Below are 25759 nucleotides of genomic sequence, written 5' to 3'. Positions count from 1 at the left end.
TTTGGGGCTTCGTCCGACTATTCATGTTTGCAAAAACTGTTTTATGTGTTCCTCCTTGGAGAGGTAAGAAAAACGATATTTGTTATCAAAATGCTGTTGCTTTCTCGTCTTCGTCAATGGCAGCAAGGTGACTTGCTAGCATTGTGGAAAGAAGCCAGAAAGCGATAGAGAGTCTTAGTGGCTGTGCCTACCATGTCAATTGTATTCTCAAGCTGTGTTCTAGTTACTACTTAGGACAATGTACCAATCTAATTAGAGTAGGTATGCAATTAGAACTGTACATGATTGACAAGACTCCACCATCTATCTCATTATTTTATTGGAAGCATCACATAACTCGACCTATCTCCTGCGTAGTGCATCGTTACCTACAAGAACCCTGCTCTCGTGTAGCCAGGACCCTTACCCCGCCCTCATGCTGTGCAGAAAAAGACGGGGTAAGGGTCTGGCTACGCAAGACTACAAGAGCCCAAACCATTGGTCTCTCATTTCTTGCCTAATGCATAAATAGTAAGGCGCGGCAGCGTCAGCCAAGGGATGCCGGGAATGGGCATGTCCTTGTAAAATTTGGCCAATACCGCCACGTCTTGACATGCCTGGGGGAGAACACTAATGACATGCTGCTGAAACAATTACATTACTTCGATCAAGAATTACGTCGATCGCTGGGAAATGTTCATCTATTACAGACATGGCGTGGTTACAAGCTACATTCCCTATTAGACTTGATAGACTTGGTTTGAAATCTTCACCAGCTGCTTACGTAGGAAGTTACAATTCTACTCACAAGCTACTACAAGATTTTCTCAAGAAGGTTTGCAATTCATTAGACATTGTAAATGTCCAACTGTCAAAGCCATCATTCTCTATCAGGAGACTCAGAAAATCATCTTCAGATTTGTCACTATCTGAAAAATAAGTTCTTTGAATTTGGATTTCAGCAATGCCACGCAACGACAAATTTAATCGGAAATTGACTGTGATTTATAGTCCATGGGCCAATTGCGAAAAAGGCTTCAGAAAATGCCGTCTGTGCACCCTTTCGCAAATCAATTTTTGGCACTTGGAGCTTGTCGTCTGACACTAGATGTTTGAGAATACCTATGTTTCTGATCACCTAGAACAAGACCGTTTTGCAAATTAGCTGCCCAGCAATGAACTGGAACCGCCAAGCCTAACGTGCATTATACAAGTTGAGGCAAAATCCTGATCTTGTGATGGTTTCTGCTAACTGTACGTTACTGTGGAACTTTGGACACGCTAGGTCTTGCATTAAATGGTAAATACAGCTGTAGAAAGTCTAATTAAAACCTTAGTTCCAAGTTGTGAGAAATTGTGCTTTGACCATTGTACCTGAAATGCTGTTGCCCTGTATAGTACGCTACACTGTACCTGACGTGCTGCAAATATAGTAGTTTGCGTAGTATTAGTGAGCTTTAGCAAGGTTGAAACGATATACACATCAAGAGCTTGTATGTTTACAAAGACACTCGAATGAGATTCTTGCATTGATTATGACTGCATTTCTATGAGCTAGTCTTTGGCCGATAACTTTGATGATCTTGTTGATCTTTGATCTGAAGTAACTGCTCCCTGTGAGGAAGAATACGACCTAGCTCTAACTCGCTTGCAGCATGGCCAAGGTGAGGCCTAGCTAATGATGACATAGACTTTTGGGTGTCACAGTGAAAGAAAAGTTGAAACGTTTACCAGTGTTCCATTTACCAAGAGTGAAAGGCAATCATTCTTCAGTGGTACCTCGGTCCGACAGATCGTTGTTTTCACGACTGCAAGGATGCAAAAAGGGTAGCATTTAATGAAAATTGTACAGGAGTCGCATACTTTCCAGTATTAAAATGTATCGTTTTAGACTTGGCTGTCTTTTGAATCCCTCCATCAACAGTAGCCAGTGTCCACCATGGGAGAGCGCTAAATTGAGAGCAGAACACCTCGTTGGTATCTTTAACTCAATTACTAGTGACCTTGTCTGGTGTACAACGGGCATGTCATAGTTATCTCTAATTGATGAAACTGCTCTTCTACATGATACCACATCTTCCAGAAATCAAATTGACTTCGTGATTGATCGCTATCTGCATTTGCCAATTGAAAATTTGGAGAGAAACTGTGATGCATCAATTGCCATACCTGCTTTCATCCTAGTACAGCATCGTCACCAGATGCTTCCTCACAACAGAAAAAGTCCATGGCAGCAGCAGTAAATAGAATAGCATTTGTTGATTTTCTGTTTAGGAAATTACACATCAGCTACCAAAATATGCACACCTCCTGAATGTAAGTGTGTATTTGTGTGGCACCGCAGCAACTGCTCAAGGTTTATTATAAGTCAATGGTCTAGTTGTCACTGCCCAATTGATTCCAGCACTTTCATGTAGCGAAGAAGAAGCCAACACCCAAATATTTTTACAAGCCAACCCATGCTAGAAGATGTGTGTAAAGCAGTTGCCGGGTTGCACGCCTTTACTGGATGCGACAGCGAACAGCATCAGCAATACTGACTATACTTAATTGAAAGTTCAACTGCCTGTTGTAGCGGTCACTATTAAATAGCACAGAGAGACGATAGATCTCTTCGCCTGCATATACCTCATCTAATTGAATACAGTTAAAGGGTAAGTCCAACAAAAATGAACTTAACTTGTATGAGTAGATGTTACGAAGACAAACCGATCGGTATAAGTTACTCCGTTATCTTCGCTTTTGTATACGAGAACGAGTGATGTTTCTGTGATGTGTAATGCCCACGCACCTGCTCCACGCTTCCTGGTCGATTAAGCTCCACCCACTGCAAACAAATCAATGCATTTATGGATGACTGCTACGGATATATCAAGAATGACGAATGTGAATGTGAAGATATTATGAAGATCTGCCCTCTTGCCGTCAGTGGTTCCTCTCTACAGTAAAATGGTGTCGGCAGAGCTGTTTCCCCGCCAGACTTTGAAGCAGAATTCCTCAATACCACGGCTTACATATTTGTTTATCCTTGTTCTTTTAATATCTGAAAAGAAACGTTCAGCGCACTATCTGGCGTGTGCTACAGAGGACGTTCCTATTTTCACATCCGGTCTGCTCACTTTCTTTTGCCGCTGATTGGTAGAAGGTTACAATCCCGGATGCAAAAATAGAATCATCCTCTGTAGCTCATGCCAGACAATGCGCTGTACATTTCTCTTCGGACGTTAAAAGAACAAGGATAAACAAATACTCAAGCACAAGTGTGTTCTCTAGGTAAGCTGTGGTATTGAGAAATTCTGCTTCAAAGTCTGGCGGGGAAACAGCTCTACCGACACCATTTTACTTTAGAGAGGAACCACTGACGGCAAGAAGGCATATCTTTATAGTATCTTCGCATTCACATTCGTCACTCTCGATATATCCATAGCAGTCATCCATAAACGCATTGATTCGTTGCAGTGGGCGGAGCTTAATCTACCAGGAAGCACGGAGCAGGTGTGTGGGCATTGCACATCACAGAAACATCGCTCGTTCTCGTTTACAAAAGCGAAGGTAACGGAGTAACTTATACCGATCGATTTGTCTTCGTAAGATCTACTCATACAAGTTAAGTTCATTTTTGTTGGACTTCCCCTTTAAATACATCTGATTTCTGGTCTAATAAAGCTTGTCAACCATACCTAAATTTCTTTGATAGCAAATCCGATCTCTTTTTCATTTACCTATTGGTTACTATGGAAACATTTTTAATTTAAGAAAATGCTGTTTTAGTCAACTTAGGACACTCTGATGCTAATGAAACATCATTTTCGTAATCACCACAAAAATTACATAGGACAGGCTAGAAAGAAATGGTTTGCCAAGGGTGCACGGAAAAGTCACAATTCTGGACTTGGTCCACGGCCTATAGTCAAATTTTTGTTAAACACAGCTAGCCAACAGAACAGAGTGTGTTTAAATTCCATCAGTGCATCTCATGCAGAAGCTTGGTTGCGGGCTACACCAAACTCTAATCTTGGCCTCTCCATGTCTCCTCATGAGTTTGTTATTGCTATACGGCTCTCTCTAGGAATCAAAATGTTTCCTTCTCCTCCGGCATCTGTATGGTGCAGTTGTGGCCAGCACATTGATGCTTTTGGAGATCACATAGTTGGTAGTGGTTTTGGCCCAGAACACACACGTAGTCACAATGCTCTGGCAGAAGATAATTTCAAGCTTTATTGAATGAGAATAAAGACGTTATGAGAGAGATGAGGTGCAGTGGTTCTAATGAAGGCCACCCTGGTGATGTCTATCACCCTGATTTTGGAGGGTATAGGTCTGCCTATTTTGAAATAACAGTCAAGAACTCATTATATAGCTATTGTATGTGAAAAAAGCAGCAGTAAGAGCCACAGCCGCAGCAGAAGCAGTGAAGAACAAAACTATATTTACCATGAATACAAACTCCTTGCTCTGGGTGGTCTGTTTTACCCCTTGGTGATGGGGCTCTGGTCTTCATTCAGCATTAAAACTATGAAAGCCATTGCTTCTAAAACATCAGCAGTCAGTGGCCTTAAAAGTAACCAAGCTTTCAAATGTGACGGAATAACTGTAAATTCAACTGTGAGAACCTAATGCAAGAATGCTTCACAAGAGAATCAAGCTTCAAGTACAGGATGTTGATAGTTGGGATGTACCTACTTACTATAGTAGTGTAGTGTAAGACGTTGTTGGTTTGGAGATGTCAGGGAGATTGTGTTTGGGGGATCGGTGGTATTTGATGATATTGCATATATATATATATATATATATATATATATATATATATATATATATATATATATATATACCATCAGGTGTGTGTGTGGTGGTGTGGTGGTGGTGGTGGTAGTGTGTGTGTGTGTGTGTGTGTGTGTGTGTGTGTGTGTGTGTGTGTGTGTGTGTGTGTGTGTGTGTGTGTGTGTGTGTGTGTGTGTGTGTGTGTGTGTGTGTGTGTGTGTGACACTGGCTAAAGCTGGTTGGAGCCTTGAAGTCTTTTGATCTTGAGTACAGGGTGTCGAATGTTGGCATCACTCAGTTCATGCCAAGGTTTAGCAACCCTTTCCTGGGCGAGAAATCAAATGATGCACATAGAGCAAATTAGATGCGTGGAAACTGTGCATACCATTTTTTAAACAGTGTGTGTGTGTGTGTGTGTGTGTGTGTGTGTGTGTGTGTGTGTGTGTGTGTGCATGCACGTATGTATTAAATGTACCTTGCTTCTGAACAGCAACTTTTGTGGGTGACAGTTTGACATTCGCTCTACATGGCCAAGCCAAAGTAGCCTCTGATGTTTAGTAGTATTTTCATCAGCTCTCTTCAAGTTGGGACACTTCATATGAATGTATTCGATTTGAATACCTTTTTGGGTCACTGCCCAAGTCAACCATAAAGTAAAGGCTGGTTCACAATATTGATGCTGACGCATCAAAGACACCACCTTAACACAGACGGCATCTTTTGCTGTTGACGCTGACGATGACATAGAATTCATTTCTATGCCAGTGTCAGCATCAGCGTCAATGTCAGCGTCAATATTGTGAACCAAGCACAACACTTCACCAATGCAAGCATGCGCAGTAGATGATGGCCTTGAGCTGTAGACCGAACGCCTGTTGTGTTGCACAGTGTATTGGTTTGGCCTTGCTTCCCGAGGCCAGCTAGTAGCATGGCAGACCGACATGAGAGACGGATCTAGATGTTTCCGGTGACTTTGACAGCGAAAGAAAACATGCCACATCGATAGTTTCACATTTAGTAGACTACTAAGATCGAAGACAGCAATTCTTACTTGCAAGACCAAGAGATCGTCCCCCTGGATTGTCAGCGAGTGATCATATCCAGCATCTATGAACTCCATGTCCAGATCATCTTTCGAATGACTCAGTCGTTCCTAGATGTTGTGGACTCCACGTGGATCGTCTTGAACAACCTCCAGTCCCTTGAGCCTTTGCTGTGTTTTCCTTCATGTTTCTTTCTACGAAAGGAGGCCGGAAGAAAACAACAGTAAAGCACAAAATTGCTTGCGCGATGCAAAAAACACGGAAATGTGCTTCACTGCGCATAATCACGTGACACAAAGTGCCTTCATTCTACATTCAAACTATCGCCGTATGTGTGCTTTTAGCCATAGATTGCAGGTGAGTTAGTAATGTGAAGGCATGTTTTACTTTTACCTAAGCAAATATCAAAGTCTACACAAAGCGGTGAAACAAAACCCACAGCTAGTGGATGTTATTAGGAAAACAGTTTGTAGAATTTGTTTTTGGACGATCATGATGCTCAGCTATCAAGTTAGCTCAGAGAAAGTGCCAAACTTTCCAACTTAATGTGTGACCAGAAACGATTAGTGGTGAGAGCGGAGCCAGGAGCTGCGCGTGCCAGTGAAATGTTCCTCTAACGTTTTTGCTGAAACTCCTGTTGGTACACACTTTGTTTCCATAATCCAGATATTGGCCCAGATCCAGATAATTTGTTAGGCCTTTGGATACGATCCACAACATCTAAATGACAAGCTCCCAACTTTCTCATAATGCTGCAGGAAAAGCAGAAGAAACATTTTCTAAAATGTGACCATCAATGAGATGGATGCTTTTTCAAAACCAATACTTACAACTTAGGTTTAGTCTGTGTTGATTAGAATGCCCCATACAGCTATCATGATATGTATTTACCAGTTCTTGTAGATCTGTATTTGATATAGCCAAGTCACAGCGTGCACGGGACATTGACATTTATCATTTACCATCTTGAGATAGCTTGTAGTTGAGCGACAAAGCACTTTCTCAATCGTTTTCTAGTTGCACGTGACCCAGAAATGGGTAGAGCACAGAGCATCATGTGATGGCATCCAAAACTTGGTAGCTGAAAGAAGCCATGGAAAGGTGCAGGACGCCAGGTAACGCAGATGGCACATCTATCTTGACATAATAGCTACAAGAGCTGGCAAGAATTGATGAATAGCCTACCCTTAGCAACAGACAATGGACCAGTAGCAGTGTTTCTTCTACAGAAATTCAACAACTGCAAGTCAAATATATGCGTTGGTACTGATAAGCTAGCCTACAACTTAATCCATGATAGATGTCTGTCCGGATGCCATCGCTTTAGTGTGCGCTCTGTGATACACCCATTATTGGGTCACGTGCAACAAGGAAAACATCGAGAAATTGTTTTGTCGTTCAACAGCAAGCTATCTCAAACTGGTAAATGGATAAATAAAATGTGTGCATAGAGGCACGATTTCAAGTTTGCGTGAGTGTGTCTGCACGTGCGCGGTATATCATGAGCAGGCACCTTTAAATAACTTTGGTTACAGCAAACCTAGGCACCAAATGAAATGCTTTGAAAGATCAACAAAGCAGATATGTAAAGGTCTTGTGCTCCATCCTTTCTCAATGACTTGACTAAGCAACCATATCTAATCCATTGTACCCCTCTGTCGTCAAAAGCCACACTGTTCTTCTAAAACACAGTGTTCAATCACCTGTTTCAGCTAAATTAACAAAACATATTGGCTCAGCATTTGCCTGAAACACTGAGCAACAAAAATTCTTTCATAATTATCACACAGTAAACGATTTTTCTTCTTAAACAATGGAGGCAGAAACGAATCTTTCCATTCCTAAGAAACTTAATTTGTCAGTCCTTCCAACTAACTGAATAATTTCAATCAACCAAGAGGTAAGCATAGTCATCCAGCTTTAAGAAAATTTGCTAAAATACTGTCTTGTCCAGGTGCTACCCCATTCTGAGTGCCACTAATATTTCATTATCAGTAAAAGGAGTCCCAGGAATTGAACAAGACGAATCAAAAAAAGTCCAACATAATGGACCGAGACACATAACACACACACACACGTGCGCGTGTGCATGTGTGTACGCACGCACACACACACACGTATGTATACACGTATGTGTGTGCGCGCACACACACACACACACACCATACCTGGTCACTACTGCCAACCTCCAGACCTGCAACACAAAACACATAGCAACACTACACAGATGTATGTCTAACGGCATCAAAAAATCTTCACACCAGGTTCAAACTCAGCATATTCAATCTCAGGTATTTCATCCATTCTGATGGTCATTCCTTGATCTAACTCATAGAGCTACAAAATATAATTCTGTATTTTACTTCCTTTATAGACAGCAGTTATCTTTAAAGGCTGACTTCTTCATTAATGTTAATTGCAGATCTCATCACACAGCCATTTCTCCCATCAACAATAGCTTTCAGCCAACCTCCAGTACTCGATGTCTCAAGTAAATTTACCTGTTGCCCCCTCTACACACCAAATGTGATGTCACTTCACATAGTTGTCAATGAAAAAGACATACTTTAAGTTGCAGTGAATCTGGCGGGTCTTCAGGTCCTGGATTATAGCTTATATGAGAAACTGCTCTTGCCACCACATGCTCCATGTAGTGAGATGTCGACTGTGGTTCACGTTTCTGTTGCTTGTAACCAGTTCCAAATAACCCCTTCTTGTCTTTAAGGCGTCCATTTCTGTGTGGTAGTTCAATGTCTTCATAGGCACACTCATCATCATGATCATCACCATCATCATCATCATCATAATCCATGTCACAATAGTTAGCTGGGTTCCTCTCATCTGGAGTTGGTATTGGGGGCAAACGACGAGATGCCTATGATAATTCTTAGTAAGCTCTAACCATAATATAAACAAAAACTTCATCTGTGTGTACCATTCTCAAAGAATCTCTGCTGCCTGAGCGGGCCAAATTACCATGAAGAGCATTATCCTCAGAATCCTTCCACATCAAATTTACAAAAACTACATAAACACCTACATAAATTAATAATACCTTTGATGTCATCTTCCGTATCTTGTTCATAGTCTTTGCACCAACTTTACCTTAAACAGTCACCAGCACCATATCAGTTTAATAAGTGACAAATTGTCTTAAGACTACTACATAACTACTGCCAACCAAGTGTAGCTCTCATAAAAATTACAATGGATTCAGTAAAATATGACCACTCATTGGACTCTGCCCTCAGCTGTGCTTAGTGTTCCAGTGGCTTAATTGTCAGGTTGACTTTTGTGAATGCTGCCATACACACACTGTGCCCATATGCAACACAGTGGTATATAATGCAACTATTATTTTTAATATGTAAAGACACTGCATTTAATCAGTACACGAATTATCAAGTCTTCATTGAACGTGAGTCACTTGAAAAACATCTTAATAGTCGACTGCTTCAACATACCCCTGTTCTAAACAATGGCCTCTCCACTTCAGAGAAAGCTGAAGCCATGTGTAAATGCAACTTTCCTATGTTGATTCTGTCAGTGTCAACTGTTGAGCATAATGCAAGCATCTTCTTTAACTCTTTTTTGTTCTGCACTTTGCATGCACATGCTCAAGGTACTATTACACTAGTACTGCACTGTAGATGTGCCAAATGCACTGTGACAAGCCAAGCATCGGCTCTGTTTTATGATCATCACATGTCTCTGCGTTTCATAGGTCAAAATGCATCCTCAAGCCATAAAAATGTGTCCACAATTCATAATTCACAAGTGCCCCCTTTGTCAGATTCGAAATGCATGCAAATGCATAAATTGTTAAAGAACTGTTGCCAACTGTCTGCTATGTAGAGGTGCTCGCATTTGTTGGGTGGTCGTAAGGCAAGGTTCCACAGTAGTCTCATATTCATATCATTAATAGCTACAAAACAACCACAAAACAGATTAAGTTCTTCATTGGTTACCACATTTAAAACTCTGTTTGAGAGGACTAAATAACAAGGTAACATACACTTAAACGATTAAGTCATTAGAACAAGCATAAATCAATATGCATCATGTAGAACATGGCATATACCTATGTTCTTCTTAAGCTGATGAAGATCGAGTCGAGAAAACAAAGACTTTTGTTTAGTTCCACTCTCTTTGCTCTTTGGTTTCTTCCCTTCCTACAACAATGCCATAACCATAACATATTATTCTGCATTAATTAACAACTATAAAGCTACACTGAAAACTTGTCAGATTGGAGTAACATTCCAGACCAAAAAGTGGGGCAGGTGACTAGGCAAAATTTCTTTTCACTATCAGATAATTAATATCAACCGCACCTAAGATGTCTCAGCAACTGATGCTTTCAATATCTATGCGAGAAACAATGAACTATACCACATAAATCACTATCTTTGCTTCCCTTGTCCACAGTCTTTGTCTGCAAAATGCTGCACATTTCCATCTAACTCACCACCTTGTTTGAAAAACGTGGCAGTAGTGGTAGTTTCCAAGCTAATGGCTGCATGATGACAGGTACTGTACAGAGGATGACGGCACGAGAGAGTCTAATACAAGGAAAGACTTCACAAGACTGCAGTCTGCACAAAGCAAATCCTTTCCATTCTTCCCTTTCAAAAGACTAGCGCTCTCGCTTTTATAAAGCAACAAACATGTTCATTGCCAAGAAAACCAATGAGTGGTCTTCCAAGTTTGTGAGTTAACCAATCTAACATATTTTCCGTTCGACTTAATTAAACAATCACCTTTAATAATGATTTTCTCTCATTCACAATTTTAGCAAGCAGACCTAACACAAAAACATATTAGATGCAACTTACGCCTTTCTTGTCTCCGTTGAAAATCATAAAAGGTCAAGTTTTTCTCAAGTGCTTTAATTAAAAAGATTAAATGTAGCATAACATGTCCAGTTTTTCAACCCTGCACAAAATAATTGGAAGTCGGGTCATAAGAACAGTAGTAGTAGTAGTAGTGGTAGCAAAAAACAAGAAAAAGAAAAGAAGAGAAAATATGAAGAAAGCATTAGAAGGGTTGAGCAAGCATCATCTACTCCTCTGATTCTGTCTTGCACTGGAGGTGCCAGCCAATTGACAACAACATTCATCAAACATTGGCCTCATACTTTCTGAAAGAACGACACAACGTACAGCAATACAATCTGTTGGATAGAAGCCGGCTTGCTTTTGCCCTTTTGAGGTCGTCCATTATGTGCATATGTGGTTACAGAATACGAAGACGACATAAATTGAACATTCAAGACAACATTCTCTCAGCAACAGCAGAGAGCCGATTATTCCATTAGAAAACTAAAACTGTTTCAGTAGATAAATCTGAGTCTTTATTAGAGTGTTATTTACAGAGTAAGAAGTTGATTGCTGCCATGTTAGCTACTTAGCTATTATTGCATACTTAGTCTATTGTTGCATTTATCAAATACACCATGTCTTTCAGTAGTGGTAGGAGTAGTTAGAAAGTTTCCAAACATTTGAAATCTTCTTTGCTTCGACTGAGAGTCGCATGCTTTCCTCAACAGTGACTTGATGACATCGATTTAGCTATTTGTTATACAGATACTCTAATTAATACTGTTACAGTTGTAGTTACAGTAGCAGTAAGTGGATATTACATGCATAGGCGTTTAGCATAGTACTGTAGTAGTAGTTTTATTGTCAAACATGCCATGTGTTACATTTAAACAATACAAGAGCCAAGTAGGTAGTATAAATTGTTTCTAGAAACTTTTCCTATTAATTAATAGTCAACTAGAGTCTATGCATGTGGGATGTGTTGCAGTAGTCTCCGATGTTCTAAATAAAGCAGGTTTTGACATCATAATGCCAGCTAAACATGGTCGCAGCAGGAACATGACTCGCTGTACACTTTGGACGTTGATCTCAGAAATATAGTGCATCTATATTTCCCATAAGCTAAATTCAGAACCAAGTACACTGTATTGAGGTAGGATTTATGTCAGGTGTACTTAGTTTAAAAGCCCAGAGTTGCTACATTTGCACACTATTACATCAGTTAGGAGTGTATTTCTCTATTCCTTTTCTATTCTTCTTGAAGAGGTAGAGGAAAGAATCTGAGGAGCCACTCCCCTCAGAAAAGGTCAGAAGGTCAGAAGGACAAGAAATAAAGAAACAATCACAAGAGATACAATTTAAAATTGAATTTTACTTGTGGAGTCCGTTGGAGGGAAACCTTCATCAACAGCAGCATGGGTAACTAAGAGTACACCCTTAACGGATCTCCAGAGCAGTTTGATTGTGTTCCAATTGGATTTCACATCTGTGGCAAAGAGAGGCTCCAGTCAACGTTTCTACGAGCCTTTCCACAGCTTTGCTGCATCCTGCCACCATCTGCATTAAAGAAAGTGCCAATGTGCCACCTCTACCTCTGCTGCTCTTCCAAGTTTCTACCAGAAGAGCACAAGGGGTCTCATGACCTCTTGTGTCAACTTTAGCATGGAATAAAGAGACGGCCAAATCTCCTAACCTCTTCTGGAAGGGCAGAAAAATAAGACAAAGGCAAAGTTTAAAAAATTCTTTTATAGATAACTTGACAAACAACATGCAAGGCCGTGTGTTTGTGGTCCCTAACTATACTGAGGTCATTGGAAAACCTGAAAACCAGCAGATTTTCAAAGCCTAGTCGTCCATGAAGTTAGTGACCCAGTAGTACTAACATGTGACTGAGCAGCTGAAATGTTCACTTCACAGACGCAATAGAAACTTTCATAAGCAGTAGGGCTGTTGCATCAGTTGCACAAATTCAGTTGGCTGACCGTGTAAAACAAAGGAGACAAACAAATGAAGGCAAGAGTGGCACAGAACTAAAAAAAGTCCGTCCCAGATAACTTCAACCCTAGACAAATTGCAATAAAAACTCCCGTTACAAAGCCACAGCAACATGCTATGAACATCATTTTGAAGCTCTTGATGGTGCCGTTCTTGTCAGATAGATACCGTGGTAATTTGTGTATGTTAATTATTGCAACAAGGAGCTGACCTATGGACAGTCCGTATATGATTAGAGGTAACAACACCTTGAAACGCTTAGCTATCTGAGGAGTAACAACTGTTAAACGTAGCTGGTAATGTTATTGATAATAGTCTAAACAAGTCAAAAGCTTTGGGAAACCTTCTCCTACAGAGAAAAAACTCCCCAATTCTTGACTTTAGTCCATCAGTGTGTCATGTAGTCAATGCTGATGGTGGTTTCTACTTCTATGTAGTCTCTAGAAAAGCAGCCATGCTATTGGCACGCTAAACTGTTTGTTGATAATGCTCTCAGTGTACTACGTCTTAATCTAGTTACAAACTGCCCGTCCACAAGTAGCTTCCGGGGTTGAAGTCAGCTGGGACGAACTTTAAAAAGTTTAAGCCAGAGTTGTCTGAATAATAGTGCTGCACAGAGCTAATACTGACAAGATGTTGCTATTTATTACACAAACTAATATAAGACATTGTGATTTTGCCTGAGTTGCTTAATGCTTGTGAAACCAATCTCCAACTACTAAATTTCTACCCTATTCCATAACAAATTCTACAACATCAAAAAGTTATTCTATTATTAAACTATGACATCATCAAACATGTGACATCATTGTTGGCAGGTGGTAAAATTAGTAGTTAGGACACGGAGACTCAATCTGTGTCACATATTCATGAGTAAACTCCAAAATTAACAAGTATTCCTTCCTAGACATGTAGAGACAAGGAGAGACATAAATGCGAAAACTTTAGTTTCCTCAATCACTGATTTGTTTCAATACAAACTCAAATAAAGAAGCACTAAAGTGCTGAACCCTCAGCTGCTAGCTTTGGTTACGGAACATGCACCTGCTGCACACTTATAGCACTTAATAAAAACCGTTTATGGTGCAATTGTTTGTGCATCTCACCCCTTTTGTCTTTCCCGTAAAGTTTGTGTGTAGCCTGAATTTTCGCAAAGCGAGAGAAATTGCAAAACGTATTGTAATAGATTTACTTGCACATTTAGCAGCAGCAGACACGTTCCTGAACAATTGGCAAACAATCAACCTATGCCGGATTTGACAATGAATGAACGTGTCTAAATGCACGTGAACTATACTCTTGCTAAGATCTGTGCTGGTACGACGCCATTCAAGCACATTTTGGCTGTATTCATCAGCCATCAGTCTGTTTCTTGTGTGAGGAAATACCAACCAGATCGGTAACACATTTGCAAATCAGCACACTAGAAAAAAGATACGGACTATGACATGCACAGCATAATTTGACATATCCATGCAACTACTCTGTCTTGTAACTTCGGGTTGAGTCTGCGAAACAATGAAGCAGCTGTATTTGTTTAGAAACAACTAACTACTAGGATAACAGAGGCGTCCCCTCTTGTGGACAATTTACTATTTAAATTAGCACATACAACAGCGGACCTATGCACATACGCTGAGTAAACATGACCTACTACTGTAACCAGAGGCTCTGCCTCGGGTTAATTACACACATGCAACAAATCATTCAGATATTTGAAAAAAGCTTCTCTATTGAGACAGTATTTTCTATATACAATATAAAACCTCAAACAATTGCAAGACATAAATGTGCTGTATCTTAATTAACAAAAATAACTTAAACTACATGATTTCTGAACACAAAACAACCACTCTTCTGACTATACAACTTAAAATGCTCAGCTGAGCTATCATTAACTTATTAGTAACTCGGTCAAATGTTTACTGTATCCCCACACACTCTATAACAAGAATGACAGAAGTGCATACGTCCTGCCATTAACTATGCCGACCTCTTGGGACTACGCAGTAAAGTAGTACATTTCTGGTTTTGTTACAAAGCTATCAAATACGCTTGCTCAATGAGCAACAAGCAAGGATACGTAAAGACACAAGGAAAGAAACAGCTAATGCGACAGGTGTCCCTCCATCATGGAAGTTGTGCCATTCCATAAATACAGGAAGTAGAGATCTAGGGTCAGCTGACGTCGTCACAGAAGTTGCATCATTCTCTATATTCAACATGCATATGCTTGAATAACATTATTATATATAGTACTAGAATGAATAGTACTAGAATTAAAAGAGATGTAGAGCAGTGTTTGAAATTTTGCAACTGGCATAGCTTGACAACATCAAAAAAATTTTAGTCGTCAATGTTGCAAGGTCCTGGATGTGCTGAATATGCTGAATGAATTCGAATCTTGGCCTTCACGCTTCCTTCGATAGAGATCGACACACTCCTCATGTAGTGGTACAGAAAACGCATAGGTTGGATTCGATGCAAATGCAATCAGAATTTGGAGAAAAACAAAAGCGCTAGAAGAGTAGCTTCAGTTGGCAAGAAATAGTTGATCGCTTGAAGCTTTGCGAAGGACAATGACAAGTACAATCTACACAGGACTGCTGTGGGTGTGTGTTGAAATGAACTGGAATGTGTAGCATTTGCATCATCAAGAAATTTTACGCAGAGGTCAATCGCTGGAGAGAGGACCCTGTGCAGCTTTGATTTTATGCAAACCGTCACAATTAAGATTGTTGCTGTGATGTAGTTGGTAAGATATATACATATACATATATATATATATATATATATATATATATATATATATATATATATATATATATATATATATATATATATATGTAGATGGGGTTGTATAAGTACACGGGAAATATATATACAGTACTGGACAAAAGTTTTGAGCCACCCTGCAAATTAGTCTATTTTTGTGTGTATTACGCCATACTAATTATTAGGCGTAATCTGTTCTATTAAACACACTGAAATGATACAGTTTTGTGTTTTTGACTCTATTGATAGTGGTATTGTCTACTTTACTCATAAGTAAATGATTTTAAGGCCAAAGAAAAGGATTGTTGAAGGGTGGCTCAAAACTTTTGTCCAGTACTGTATAATTCGATTGACTGGACTACCTGCTACATGGTACCAGGAGATGGCGGTCAATCTAGCTATGATCCTCACCGGTTTGCCTGCCCTATGCCCAGCGACGGCGACAGAGCGACAGCATGGCGTCATAAGTGGCGTAAACAGTTTACTATTTTTTTTATCTCAAGGATACGAGCCAACTAGGGGAAGGAACGACTGACAAGGTCCAGACATCACTTCTTTTACACACACTGGAAAGCAAAGGCCAGGAGGTTTACAATTCCCTTCACTTTGAGATGAAGACCGACAAAGGAAAGATTGATATCGTTCTTGCTAAACTCGAAGCCTACTACATTTAAAACCCAATGTCATGTGTGAGCGGTATTGATTCTTCACTCGATGTAGAGACAGGACATATGGTGGGACAATCGACCATTACTATAACGCACTGAGAAAGTTATCAGAGACATGCCAGTTTGGAGATATCCAAGACTCACTTATCAGAGATCAGATTGTGTTGGAAGAGGAGGATGCAAGGCTAACAAAACGCTTACTTGCCGTGGGAGATCCAACTTCAGAAAAGGCTCTGGACAATTGTAGGGCAGAAGAAGTTGCGACAGAGCAGCAAATGCGTACGGAAGAGACTGCTCGCAAGTTTGAGACAGCCGCAACTACTGTCAGCACAGAGAGCAGAGAAAAAGGGGAAGAATGGAAACTGGCAGCAGTACAGAGCCAATCGTTCAAATTTGGTAAATGCGGAAGCAAACACGCCCCAAGAAGATGTCTGGCATGGAGAAAGACCTGCCAGAAATGTCAATCACATAACCATTTCTCAAATATGTGCAACACTAAGAGTCAACGTAATCGCAGTACAACATGAGCCATGGGCAAATGAGAGGAAAGAAAGGAGGCTGTCAGCCGACACCCTGTCATCGCAGCAAGGAATAATCAAGAGAGACATCAGTGTCGTCTGATACCTTCTCTACACTAAGCCAACTCCAATCCGGACAACCAGGACGGAAGATGGGCATGAGCCACTAATGACAAACAACACACTAGTGACATATAAGGTGGAGACAGGAGCCCAGGTTAGTGTGATACTGTAGTATATACATCTGGGAACTTGTATTGTATTACATTTCAGTCATTGATCGGCATTTATGACTAGCCAGTCATTCTTGAAATAGATCAACTTGAGATAACAGCAAGACCGGCTGAGCGCATGCTAAAGATGCAGTTACTTGTGACATCTGGCGACGAGGATGATGGCAATATTTGACAAAATAGCGGAGTTTGACGAATCAAAGGAAGAATGGCCACTTTACGCAGAAAGGTTAGAATACTTCACAGAGAACGACATAGACAACGCTGATAGACAAAAGAGCTATTCTTTAAGCGTGTTTGAAGCTCGTACGTATCAAACTCTACAAGTTTAGTGGCTCTGTTGAAGCCTAGAGAGAAGTCAGTCGACGAAATACTACAGACGTTGACAGAACATTTCGACCCAAAGCCATCAGTAATAGTACAAAGATTTAGATTTAACAGTCGATCGTGTCAGGAAGGTGAGTCAGTCGCTAAATTCACGGCTGAACTGCAGCGACTCAGTGAACATGCAAATTTAGGGCGGTGCTTAGTGATATGCTATAACACAGACTAGTCATAGGAATACTGAATGACCGTATACAGCGACGGCTGTTAGCAGAAAAAAGAGCTGACATTCAAGAGAACGTATGAATTAGCGATAAGACAAGAAACAGCCAAAAAATACTGCAAAGCTAAAGCACAAGGAAGCAATGAGTACGCTTTGCAACCCAGAAGGAGGGTCTGTATACCAGTTACAGAAGTAGCATGTACACCAGTTACAGAAGCAACGAGTACTCAAAGCAGGTAACAGACCGACTTGACAAGATATCTGGTTGTGGAAAAGCTACACCATGGAAAAGAAACGATCAATAATAGCAAAGCAAGGTTCAAAAAACCGGTCAACAAGTCCCCAACTGATAATCTCTGTCACAGGAATGGTGACTAGTCAAGCCTAGGAAGTCACCATGCCGTAGAAATGGTTCCAGATTTCCAAGTTTAGTAGGAGCTTGAAACTAGTACGACGTCATCTGGGTACACAAAAACCTCAACTTTGCCATCTACATGAACGTAAACTGTCCACACGTGTTCCACGATCTTAATGCACTGAAGCACGTGCACAAGGAATGACACTTACCTGCACCTGGGAAACACTTAGGTAATTAATTAATTAACGAAAATGCACAATAGGCTCAATTGTGACTGGCTTCCCGCACAATGGCGTGCATTCAGCACTTGCGAAACTTGAAATGTGCAACAGAAGTTGAAGCTAGAGCAATTCTAGCCAAGATCGGCGAATACCAATATTCCCGGAAGCCAGGTACTAGTTTCTTGTCTTGATGCCAATTACATTTGCTGGCTAGGGATCTGATACCAGACAATGCTCCAGCAAATCTGCTTCTAGTAGCTGTGGGCGCAGACGAAAACTGCCTCTATCAGGCCATTTCTTGCTTTTTGAGGGAAAGGAAAATTGCCATAAAGAACTACAGCTTTGCACTGTTCTTGAGCTCATGCTCAATTACGTCAGTTGCTGCAAGGAACGCGCTGACAAGGTGTCAATGGAGTCTGGCTTCTCTCTGCCTCACAATCTATTTGTCTAGTGTTACTTACAACTTCAAGTATGAGATAACGGAATAATTAGTAAGGTTCATGTGCATGATGCTTGCACAAAGAGACCATGGCCTGAAAACACATTCTTCGAACCCTGATTATGCATACTGCATAGTATATAAATGTCCAGTGTGTCACAGGCCTTACTTACTCTTGAGTGATACTACTATTCTAGCTGAACACATTCTATATTCATCTTGTGTGTGTAGCCTTGTAAAGAGCCAGCCTGCACCATTAGCAAAACCAACAAACTTTCCTAACATCAACATTTTTCTTACTTGTCTTTTTCTGTTTGGTGTCTTTAGAAGGTATGGATGAACTTGGTTTGGGTTCCACCTTCAAGTAGTCTGAACCCATCAGCTCTTGTAGATTGCTATATTCAACCAATGGTACTGCATTTTCTGCTGCAACATCCTGTAAATCAAACATCGCAGTTAGTACTACAAGGCAAAGTTACTATTGGTTAGTTGAGTGTACTTCAAAGTCAGCAAAGAGCCGCATCATCTCAACGTCTTCTTGTCGAGTAGCTATCTCTGCAGGAGTGAGACCCTCTCTGTTCTTTGTAGTAAGCGATTCCCATGCTCCTCCACTGGCAGCTAGAAGGTGACCAGCAAATTTAGTCATTCCTCGTTCAGCAGCAAAGTGCAACAATGTTCCTTGGCTACCCATCTTCTCATCAATATCACCTACCGAATCAACAATGTAAAATAGGATAAACAATCGATTCATGTCAAGTACTTCCAAAGAAATGCTTGAATGTCAAATCAACAGGCATGCTTCTCAGGCAGAAATCTGCCAGTTCATCATCATCAGCCCGAGTGTTCTCTATATCAACTGGTAGACATCGAGCAACTGCAACGGGTGCCTGCAGCAAGACATCCTCAGGAAAAAAGCTGCAGATCAGCTGAAATCGACTAAGAAACGTCATGGTGAATGGTTGAACTTTACTGCCACCTCTATTAATCCCCACTATCTCAACCTTCACTTCTTCTGATATGCCATAACCTACATCACAATACACTAACAGCTCAGACATATTACATACCGTAAATACACACTGCAAACCTCCAACTTCTCCAATAAGAGTCTTAGAGTCCACTGCCAATGCAGTTCCACAGATTCTGTTTCCAGTCTGCGTACCCTCAAAAATCAGAGAAAACTCTGCAACATCTGAGGGCAGCTGTTTCGAAAGCACCACCGCGAAGGCACCGCCAGTCTACAAACGGAAATTTGAGAAGTAAGCACAATCACACATCAATCAGATCCTACATCGCACGGCAGTTTATCTGGATAAACGTGAACAGCACTTGTCATGCCGCAGAACAGAACAGTCACGTATAGAATTTGACCTGTATATACATCAAGACATTAGACTATACATATACGTAGTTAGAGGTAGAGTCCACACCGAAACAAGACTTGTCTACCATTTATACATTAGATTATGCCAAACCCAAGATCGATTTCACTCTTTCCATTCCCGCAACTCGTTCAACAGACTACGTATTCACTGTGCCCCGAACACAATTCATGCAATTGCCGCTTTTTCACTGGCTGAAACAGCTAGACGCAGCGAGACTGTCTACTTCCAGACTGCCTGCGTACTAGCTGGCACTTACAAAACACTACCTAGTGTCTTACCTTGGACTTCCGGGGTTAGTGAAGGTAGACTCATGCGCACGAGCATTGTAGGCGGAACTCCCGGATAAACATCGTTTTTTTTACAGACGCTCGTGTGCACACACGCACACGCACACGCACACGCACGCACGCAGGCAGGCACGCTCGCACGCACACAGGCAGGCACGCTCGCACGCACGCACGCGCACCACATACACACACACACACACACACACACACACACACACACACACACACACACACACACACACACACACACACAGTCACTCTATGTACCTGTTGCTGTATTATTTATCTTTGCTGATATATATGTATATATATTTAGATCTAGCAGTGCAAAGCTGTTGTTCGCTATGTCCCTTTGGACCTTGAGTACTAACGACACAGGAATTAGTGGAGACCGGCCTTCAATGCTTCAATTAATTAGATTAAGTTCAGTGTATATTTATATATCTTTATCTATATGGGCGATCCGGTGTGTGTGTGTGTGTGTGTGTGTGTGTGTGTGTGTGTGTGTGTGTGTGTGTGTGTGTGTGTGTGTGTGTGTGTGTGTGTGTGTGTGTGTGTGTGTGTGTGTGTGTGTGTGTGTGTGTGTGTGTGTGTGTGTGTGTGTGTGTGTGTGTGTGTGTGTGGTGCAATAGCTTAGTTGGTTGGAGACTGCATTTGGAGAATAAAAACATCCGGGACCTTGCAGGGTTACAGGTTCAAGTCACAGTGATGGCGAGCTATGGCATAATTTCCTTAAGCAAGAAACTTACACACAATTGCTTTTCTCGACTCAGGAGTATAAATAAGTATCTGGTCATTGACTGGGGTGGACATGACCGCTCGCTTGACCATAACATCATGCAGCAGACGGGTACTTGTGGGCCTTGGTGCCCAGTCCCAAAGCTGCGCCATAGTCTGGCCAAGCTCCAGGTGGATTGCAGCGCTGGCCCTAAGCCTCCATGTAGCGCATGGAGGCCCTGTCTCTAGAGGCAGGGAACTATCTCCGCAACTGACCCTAGAGTTAACGTCATTCACGAATGACATGGAGGGCTTGACATTTGTCCATTTTATTGTGTGTGTGTGTGTGTGTGTGTGTGTGTGTGTGTGTGTGTGCGTGTGTGTGTGTGTGTGTGTGTGTGCGTGTGTGTGTGTCTGTGTGTGTGTGTGTGTGTGTGTGTGTGTGTGTGTGTGTCTGGTGTGTGTGTGTGTGTCTGGTGTGTGTGTGTGTGTGTGTGTGTGTGTGTGTGTGTGTGTGTGTGTGTGTGTGTGTGTGTCTGTCTTCTGTCTGTGTCTGTCTTCTGTCTGTGTCTGTCTTCTGTCTGTGTTGTGTGTGTGTGTGTGTGTGTGTGTGTGTGTGTGTGTGTGTGTGTGTGTGTGTGTGTGTGTGTCTGTCTGTCTGTCTGTGTCTGTCTGTGTGTCTGTCTGTGTGTCTCTCTGTTTGTGCCGGTGTGTCCGTGTGTGTGTGTGTGTGTGTGTGTGTGTGTGTGTGTGTGTGTGTGTGTGTCTGTCTGTCTTCTGTCTGTGTCTGTCTTCTGTCTGTGTCTGTCTTCTGTCTGTGTTGTGTGTGTGTGTGTGTGTGTGTGTGTGTGTGTGTGTGTGTGTGTGTGTGTGTGTGTGTGTGTGTGTGTGTGTGTGTGCCTCTGTGTGTGTGCCTGTGTCTGTCTGTCTGTCTGTCTAATGTGAAGGAGAGAGACACCACACCGTGAAGAGAACAAAAGTTGATGGTAAAGATATATAATGAGCAACGTTTCAGTAAAAACCTTCTTCTGGCTCAATGTATGGCTAAGATGTTTAAAAATTTCAAACGATAGGTGTTAATATTGATATCGATGATGTTGATATCAAAACCAGCTATTTACTGAAGTATGTCTGATTTTATATTTAATCCATATGGGTCGAAGGTCACCAGTTTCCTGATCCATTCGGATTCTCTGCACTTGCGGGATAGGTCGTCTTTCAATCCCAGATAGTCAATGATGGTGACTTTCATATCCTCTACAGCGTGCTGTGGTTTGTTGAAATGTCGTCCTACCGGTTTGCCTTCCAGTCGTCTGTTTGTTACGTCTGCTCTGTGATTGTTCATTCGTTGATGGAGACATTGTCTCGTCTCTCCGATATATTGCATGCCACACTTCGTACACTGTATCAAGTATATCACGTTGCTTGTTTTACAGTTGTACGAGCCTTTGATTTTGTAGGTCTTCTTTGTTGTCTTGCTTGTGAATGTATCAGATGTTGTTATTATTGAGCAGATCTTACATTCCTGAGATTGACATTTAGTGTTGCCTGGTGTGACAGTTCGTTTGTTTACGTCCGAGTGTACCAAAATGTCTCGTAGGTTCTTTGGTCTTCTGTATGACACTCTAGGAAATGACGGGAAGATCTTTTGAAGTGTGGTTGATCGTTTGATTAAGTGATGATGGTCCTTTAGAATAGTTGATAGGTGAGGAAGAAATGGGAGGTAAGTGACCACAAGTGGTATCCTTGAGTTGTTGGTGGAGCGTCTTGCGGATGGTGATAGACTCTTTTCTCTTGATACTTCTGTAGCCTTTCGTATATCTAGATCCCTCAAGATTTTCTGTCTGTCTGTCTGTGTGTCTGTCTGTCTATCTGTCTCTCTGTCTTGTGTCTGTGTCTGTGCCTTGTCTGTGCCTGTGCGTGCGTTCGTGCGTGCGTTCGTGCGGACGGGCGTATGGCGCGTGATGTGTGTCATAGTTCCGTCGGCTGGGCTGCGATATCATATTACAGGCAAAGTTCTCGTCCTAGCCCATGGACATAGCACGCGTAAATTGTGTCAAATTTTCCTCGGCTGGACTAGCCTAGTAGGTTCACTCGTCGGCTGGGCTATCCCACTTGTCATTTGATATCTCAGCCCAGCCGACGAGAAGCGCGTCAACTGTGTCAAATATGCCATCGGAAGTGAGAGCGCCGTTTACAATATGGTAACTGCCCTCAGAAACAGGGCTTGGGTTCCGATGACGCATGCGCACGCGCATGATATAAGGTTGCGCAGACAGTGCGTACTACAACGGTAGTGTAGCAGGTCGACTGCAAGTGTAAGTGTCAGTCGATCTCTTGTTTAGCGTGTAAAAATATTGTTGTCTAAAATCAGCAAAATCTTAATTAATTGTAAGTCACAGTGTAGAAGCATAAAATCATATGTGGACTTTGAGATACATTTTCAAGGCAAATAATGTGTACAATGTTCACTTTCAATCACGTATCTACCTTATTATAATTTCTATGGCTGTCTAGAAAGAAGACATGACTTTACGAAGGATCCGAGTAGATCCCAGAAGCACTGTTTTCTGTAAGTGCTGCAGGTTGTGATGACCTGGAATAATGTCCAGCCACCGTGCAATACCTGCATGCACTGTGCCCAAAGCTCCCAAGACCACCGGAACCACCAGTGTTCGACAATGCCACATGCGGCTTATCTCCACCCGCAAGTCACTGTACTTCGCCAACTTCTCAGCATGTTTCCTGTCAATGTTGCCATCAGCAGGACAGCTGATATCCATAAGAAGACAAGTGTTTGTCTTCTTATTTCTGGAACAGATGTCTGGACGATTGGCTTTGATCTTCTTGGCAGTGGGGATGGTGGTATCCCACATCATAGTAATGTCATCTGTCTCCACAAGCCTATTAGGATGATGCCTGTACCATCTGCTCTCCACTGGAACCCCAAAATGGCGACAAACATCCCAGTGAATGATGGATGCCACCTGATTGTGTCAATCAGTGTAGTCCATCGGTGCCAAAGCACTACAGTCTGCCACAATGTGGTCGACTGTTTCCAGGACTACACTGCAATTGCAGCAAGTAGAACTGACACACGATTAGAATCTTGCGCTCATAGTGCCGAGTCCAAAGAGCTTCGTTTTGAGCAGCAACAACCAGTCCCTCAGTTGCAGCAGGAAGATTCGCTGCCTTTAGCCATCCGTAGATCTCTTTCATGTCCACAGGCGGTTGCTCAGTGAGACGGCGATACTGCCCGTGCATAGGCTTCCCGTGCATAGGCTTCTCACTCCAGGACTGCAAACGAAGAGAACTGTAACACATACGGTAATGTCTGGCATCTGTTTCAGGCGCTTGCTCGAAGCTACCTTCAACCGAGATGGATGCATTCCTGTGTAAGCTCTGCGACTTGTCGTCCGAAGCAAGACACCTCTGCAGATGTGCAGTAAAGCGACCATGCGCTTGATCGAGTGTGAAAATTTTCCGGAGTCACACTCCCGTATAATTTGTATGAAAGGATCAGAACTGTCAGCACGGTAACAGTTCAGCCTCACAATATATAAGATTGTTATGTCGACTCAATCTTTGTAACTCCCTACCCCATCACTGCAAGGAGCGTACAGTCGGTCAACGTCTGTAGAAGGATGGTGGACACCGTGCATAGAGAGGAGCTTTCTGGTCCGTCGATCAAGCCGCTGCAGATCCGTGCACCCCCAATGAATGACGCCAAAACCGTAAGTGAGAACCGATAGCGCAAACCCAGTAATGGCTAGAATCTTGTTCCAACCATACAACTCAGCCCGGAGAACCGCCCTCACTCTGCGGAAGTACTCACGACGGAGTCTCTCCCACATCATGCTGTGCTGAATATCGTTACTCTTATCTACACCCAAGTACTTGTAGACTTGACCCGGTTCCAGACAGTTGATGGTGTTCGTTTTTCCTACCGTCACTCCAGAGTTGTGTCCAGATAGTCTGCCATTGACAAAGTGTGCAACCGCACACTTGTCCAGACCAAACTTCATCTGGATGTCATTAGAGAAGGTACGCACCGTGTGCAACAACCCATCCAACTGATCAGAGTTTCTGCCATACAGCTTCAGATCATCCATGTAAAGTAGATGACTGATGAGCTGACGTTTGGCAGTCGCACAATGGCCAGTGGTCATCCGGTAGCCGTAACCTGTTCTGTTTAACTCCTTACTCAGAGGATTGAGAGCCATACAGAAGAGAAGTGGAGAAAGTGAGTCACCTTGGAAAATACCTCTCCTGATCTGCATAAGCCTTGTCTTGATCCTACTGTTCCCGCAAGAAAGTACCATCGATGTCCTCCAACTCTTCATCACATATGACAAGAACTTGCACAAGACTGGACTGATCTTATGCATCTGAAGGCATTGGAGCAACCAACTGTGTGGCACGCTGTCATAGGCTTTCTGGTAGTCCACCCAAGCCATGCTCAAGCTTTTGTGCCTTGTCTTACAGTCTTCGGTAAGCAGCTTGTTGATCAACAGCTGATCCTTTGCACCAAAAGATTCCTGTCGACAATCCTTCTGCTCCGGAGCCATAAGATTTCTCTGAACCAAATGCCCTGCAATCCTCTGCTTGATGACTGAGGTGAGGGTCTTATTATTTTGCGAAGTGAAAATCAATGACTGCAAAGGGCGCGTGCACACACCATTTCGATGACATTTCGCGACAACAACTCACCTCGCGATGGCTGTTCCACGGTACAGGCCAAAAAACGTTATTTGTGGCTTGCCAAGAGTCGAAGATAGCATCGATGATTACATCCTGTAGACATCCAGCATGCAACCACTGGCATGAGAAGCGGTAATATTATCTTGCCTCTTTATAACATTTACAGGGTCTTTAGTTCACCAGAGTTTGGTGGTGTGGCAACATGGCAAGATCAAAAGAACCTCACCAAACCGTTTCCCTGCCGGAATGTTGAGGGCAGGGTTAAGGTCTGAGACTAATGCATGGCTTCCATTCACAACAAACACAAAAAAG

At 42.1% G+C, this 25759-nt stretch overlaps 1 protein-coding gene across 1 annotated transcript in view; it reads right to left on the bottom strand.

The window, feature by feature from the left end:
- The window catches only part of LOC134184398 (uncharacterized), a 28756-nt gene extending 8712 nt beyond the window's left edge, over window positions 1–20044 (bottom strand). Inside the window, exons 1-14 of the mRNA XM_062652073.1 lie at window positions 20021–20044; window positions 19649–19728; window positions 19445–19595; window positions 19118–19384; window positions 18857–19065; window positions 18658–18793; window positions 10544–10587; window positions 9865–9955; window positions 8839–8888; window positions 8719–8784; window positions 8350–8658; window positions 8183–8296; window positions 8045–8120; window positions 7952–7977 (exon numbers count right to left, since the gene is read on the bottom strand). Of these exons, the coding sequence (XP_062508057.1) occupies window positions 7952–7977; window positions 8045–8120; window positions 8183–8296; window positions 8350–8658; window positions 8719–8784; window positions 8839–8888; window positions 9865–9955; window positions 10544–10587; window positions 18658–18793; window positions 18857–19065; window positions 19118–19384; window positions 19445–19595; window positions 19649–19693 (1584 nt within the window). The 5' untranslated portion in view covers window positions 19694–19728; window positions 20021–20044. The remainder of the gene's footprint in view (window positions 1–7951; window positions 7978–8044; window positions 8121–8182; window positions 8297–8349; window positions 8659–8718; window positions 8785–8838; window positions 8889–9864; window positions 9956–10543; window positions 10588–18657; window positions 18794–18856; window positions 19066–19117; window positions 19385–19444; window positions 19596–19648; window positions 19729–20020) is intronic.
- Window positions 20045–25759: the final 5715 nt, after the last annotated feature.

The sequence above is a fragment of the Corticium candelabrum genome, chromosome 9 (genome assembly GCF_963422355.1).
Source record: "Corticium candelabrum chromosome 9, ooCorCand1.1, whole genome shotgun sequence".
Classification (NCBI taxonomy): Eukaryota; Metazoa; Porifera; class Homoscleromorpha; order Homosclerophorida; family Plakinidae; genus Corticium; species Corticium candelabrum.
Note: the sequence above shows the minus strand (reverse complement) of the source record. Positions and strands in the feature narration are given on the sequence as shown.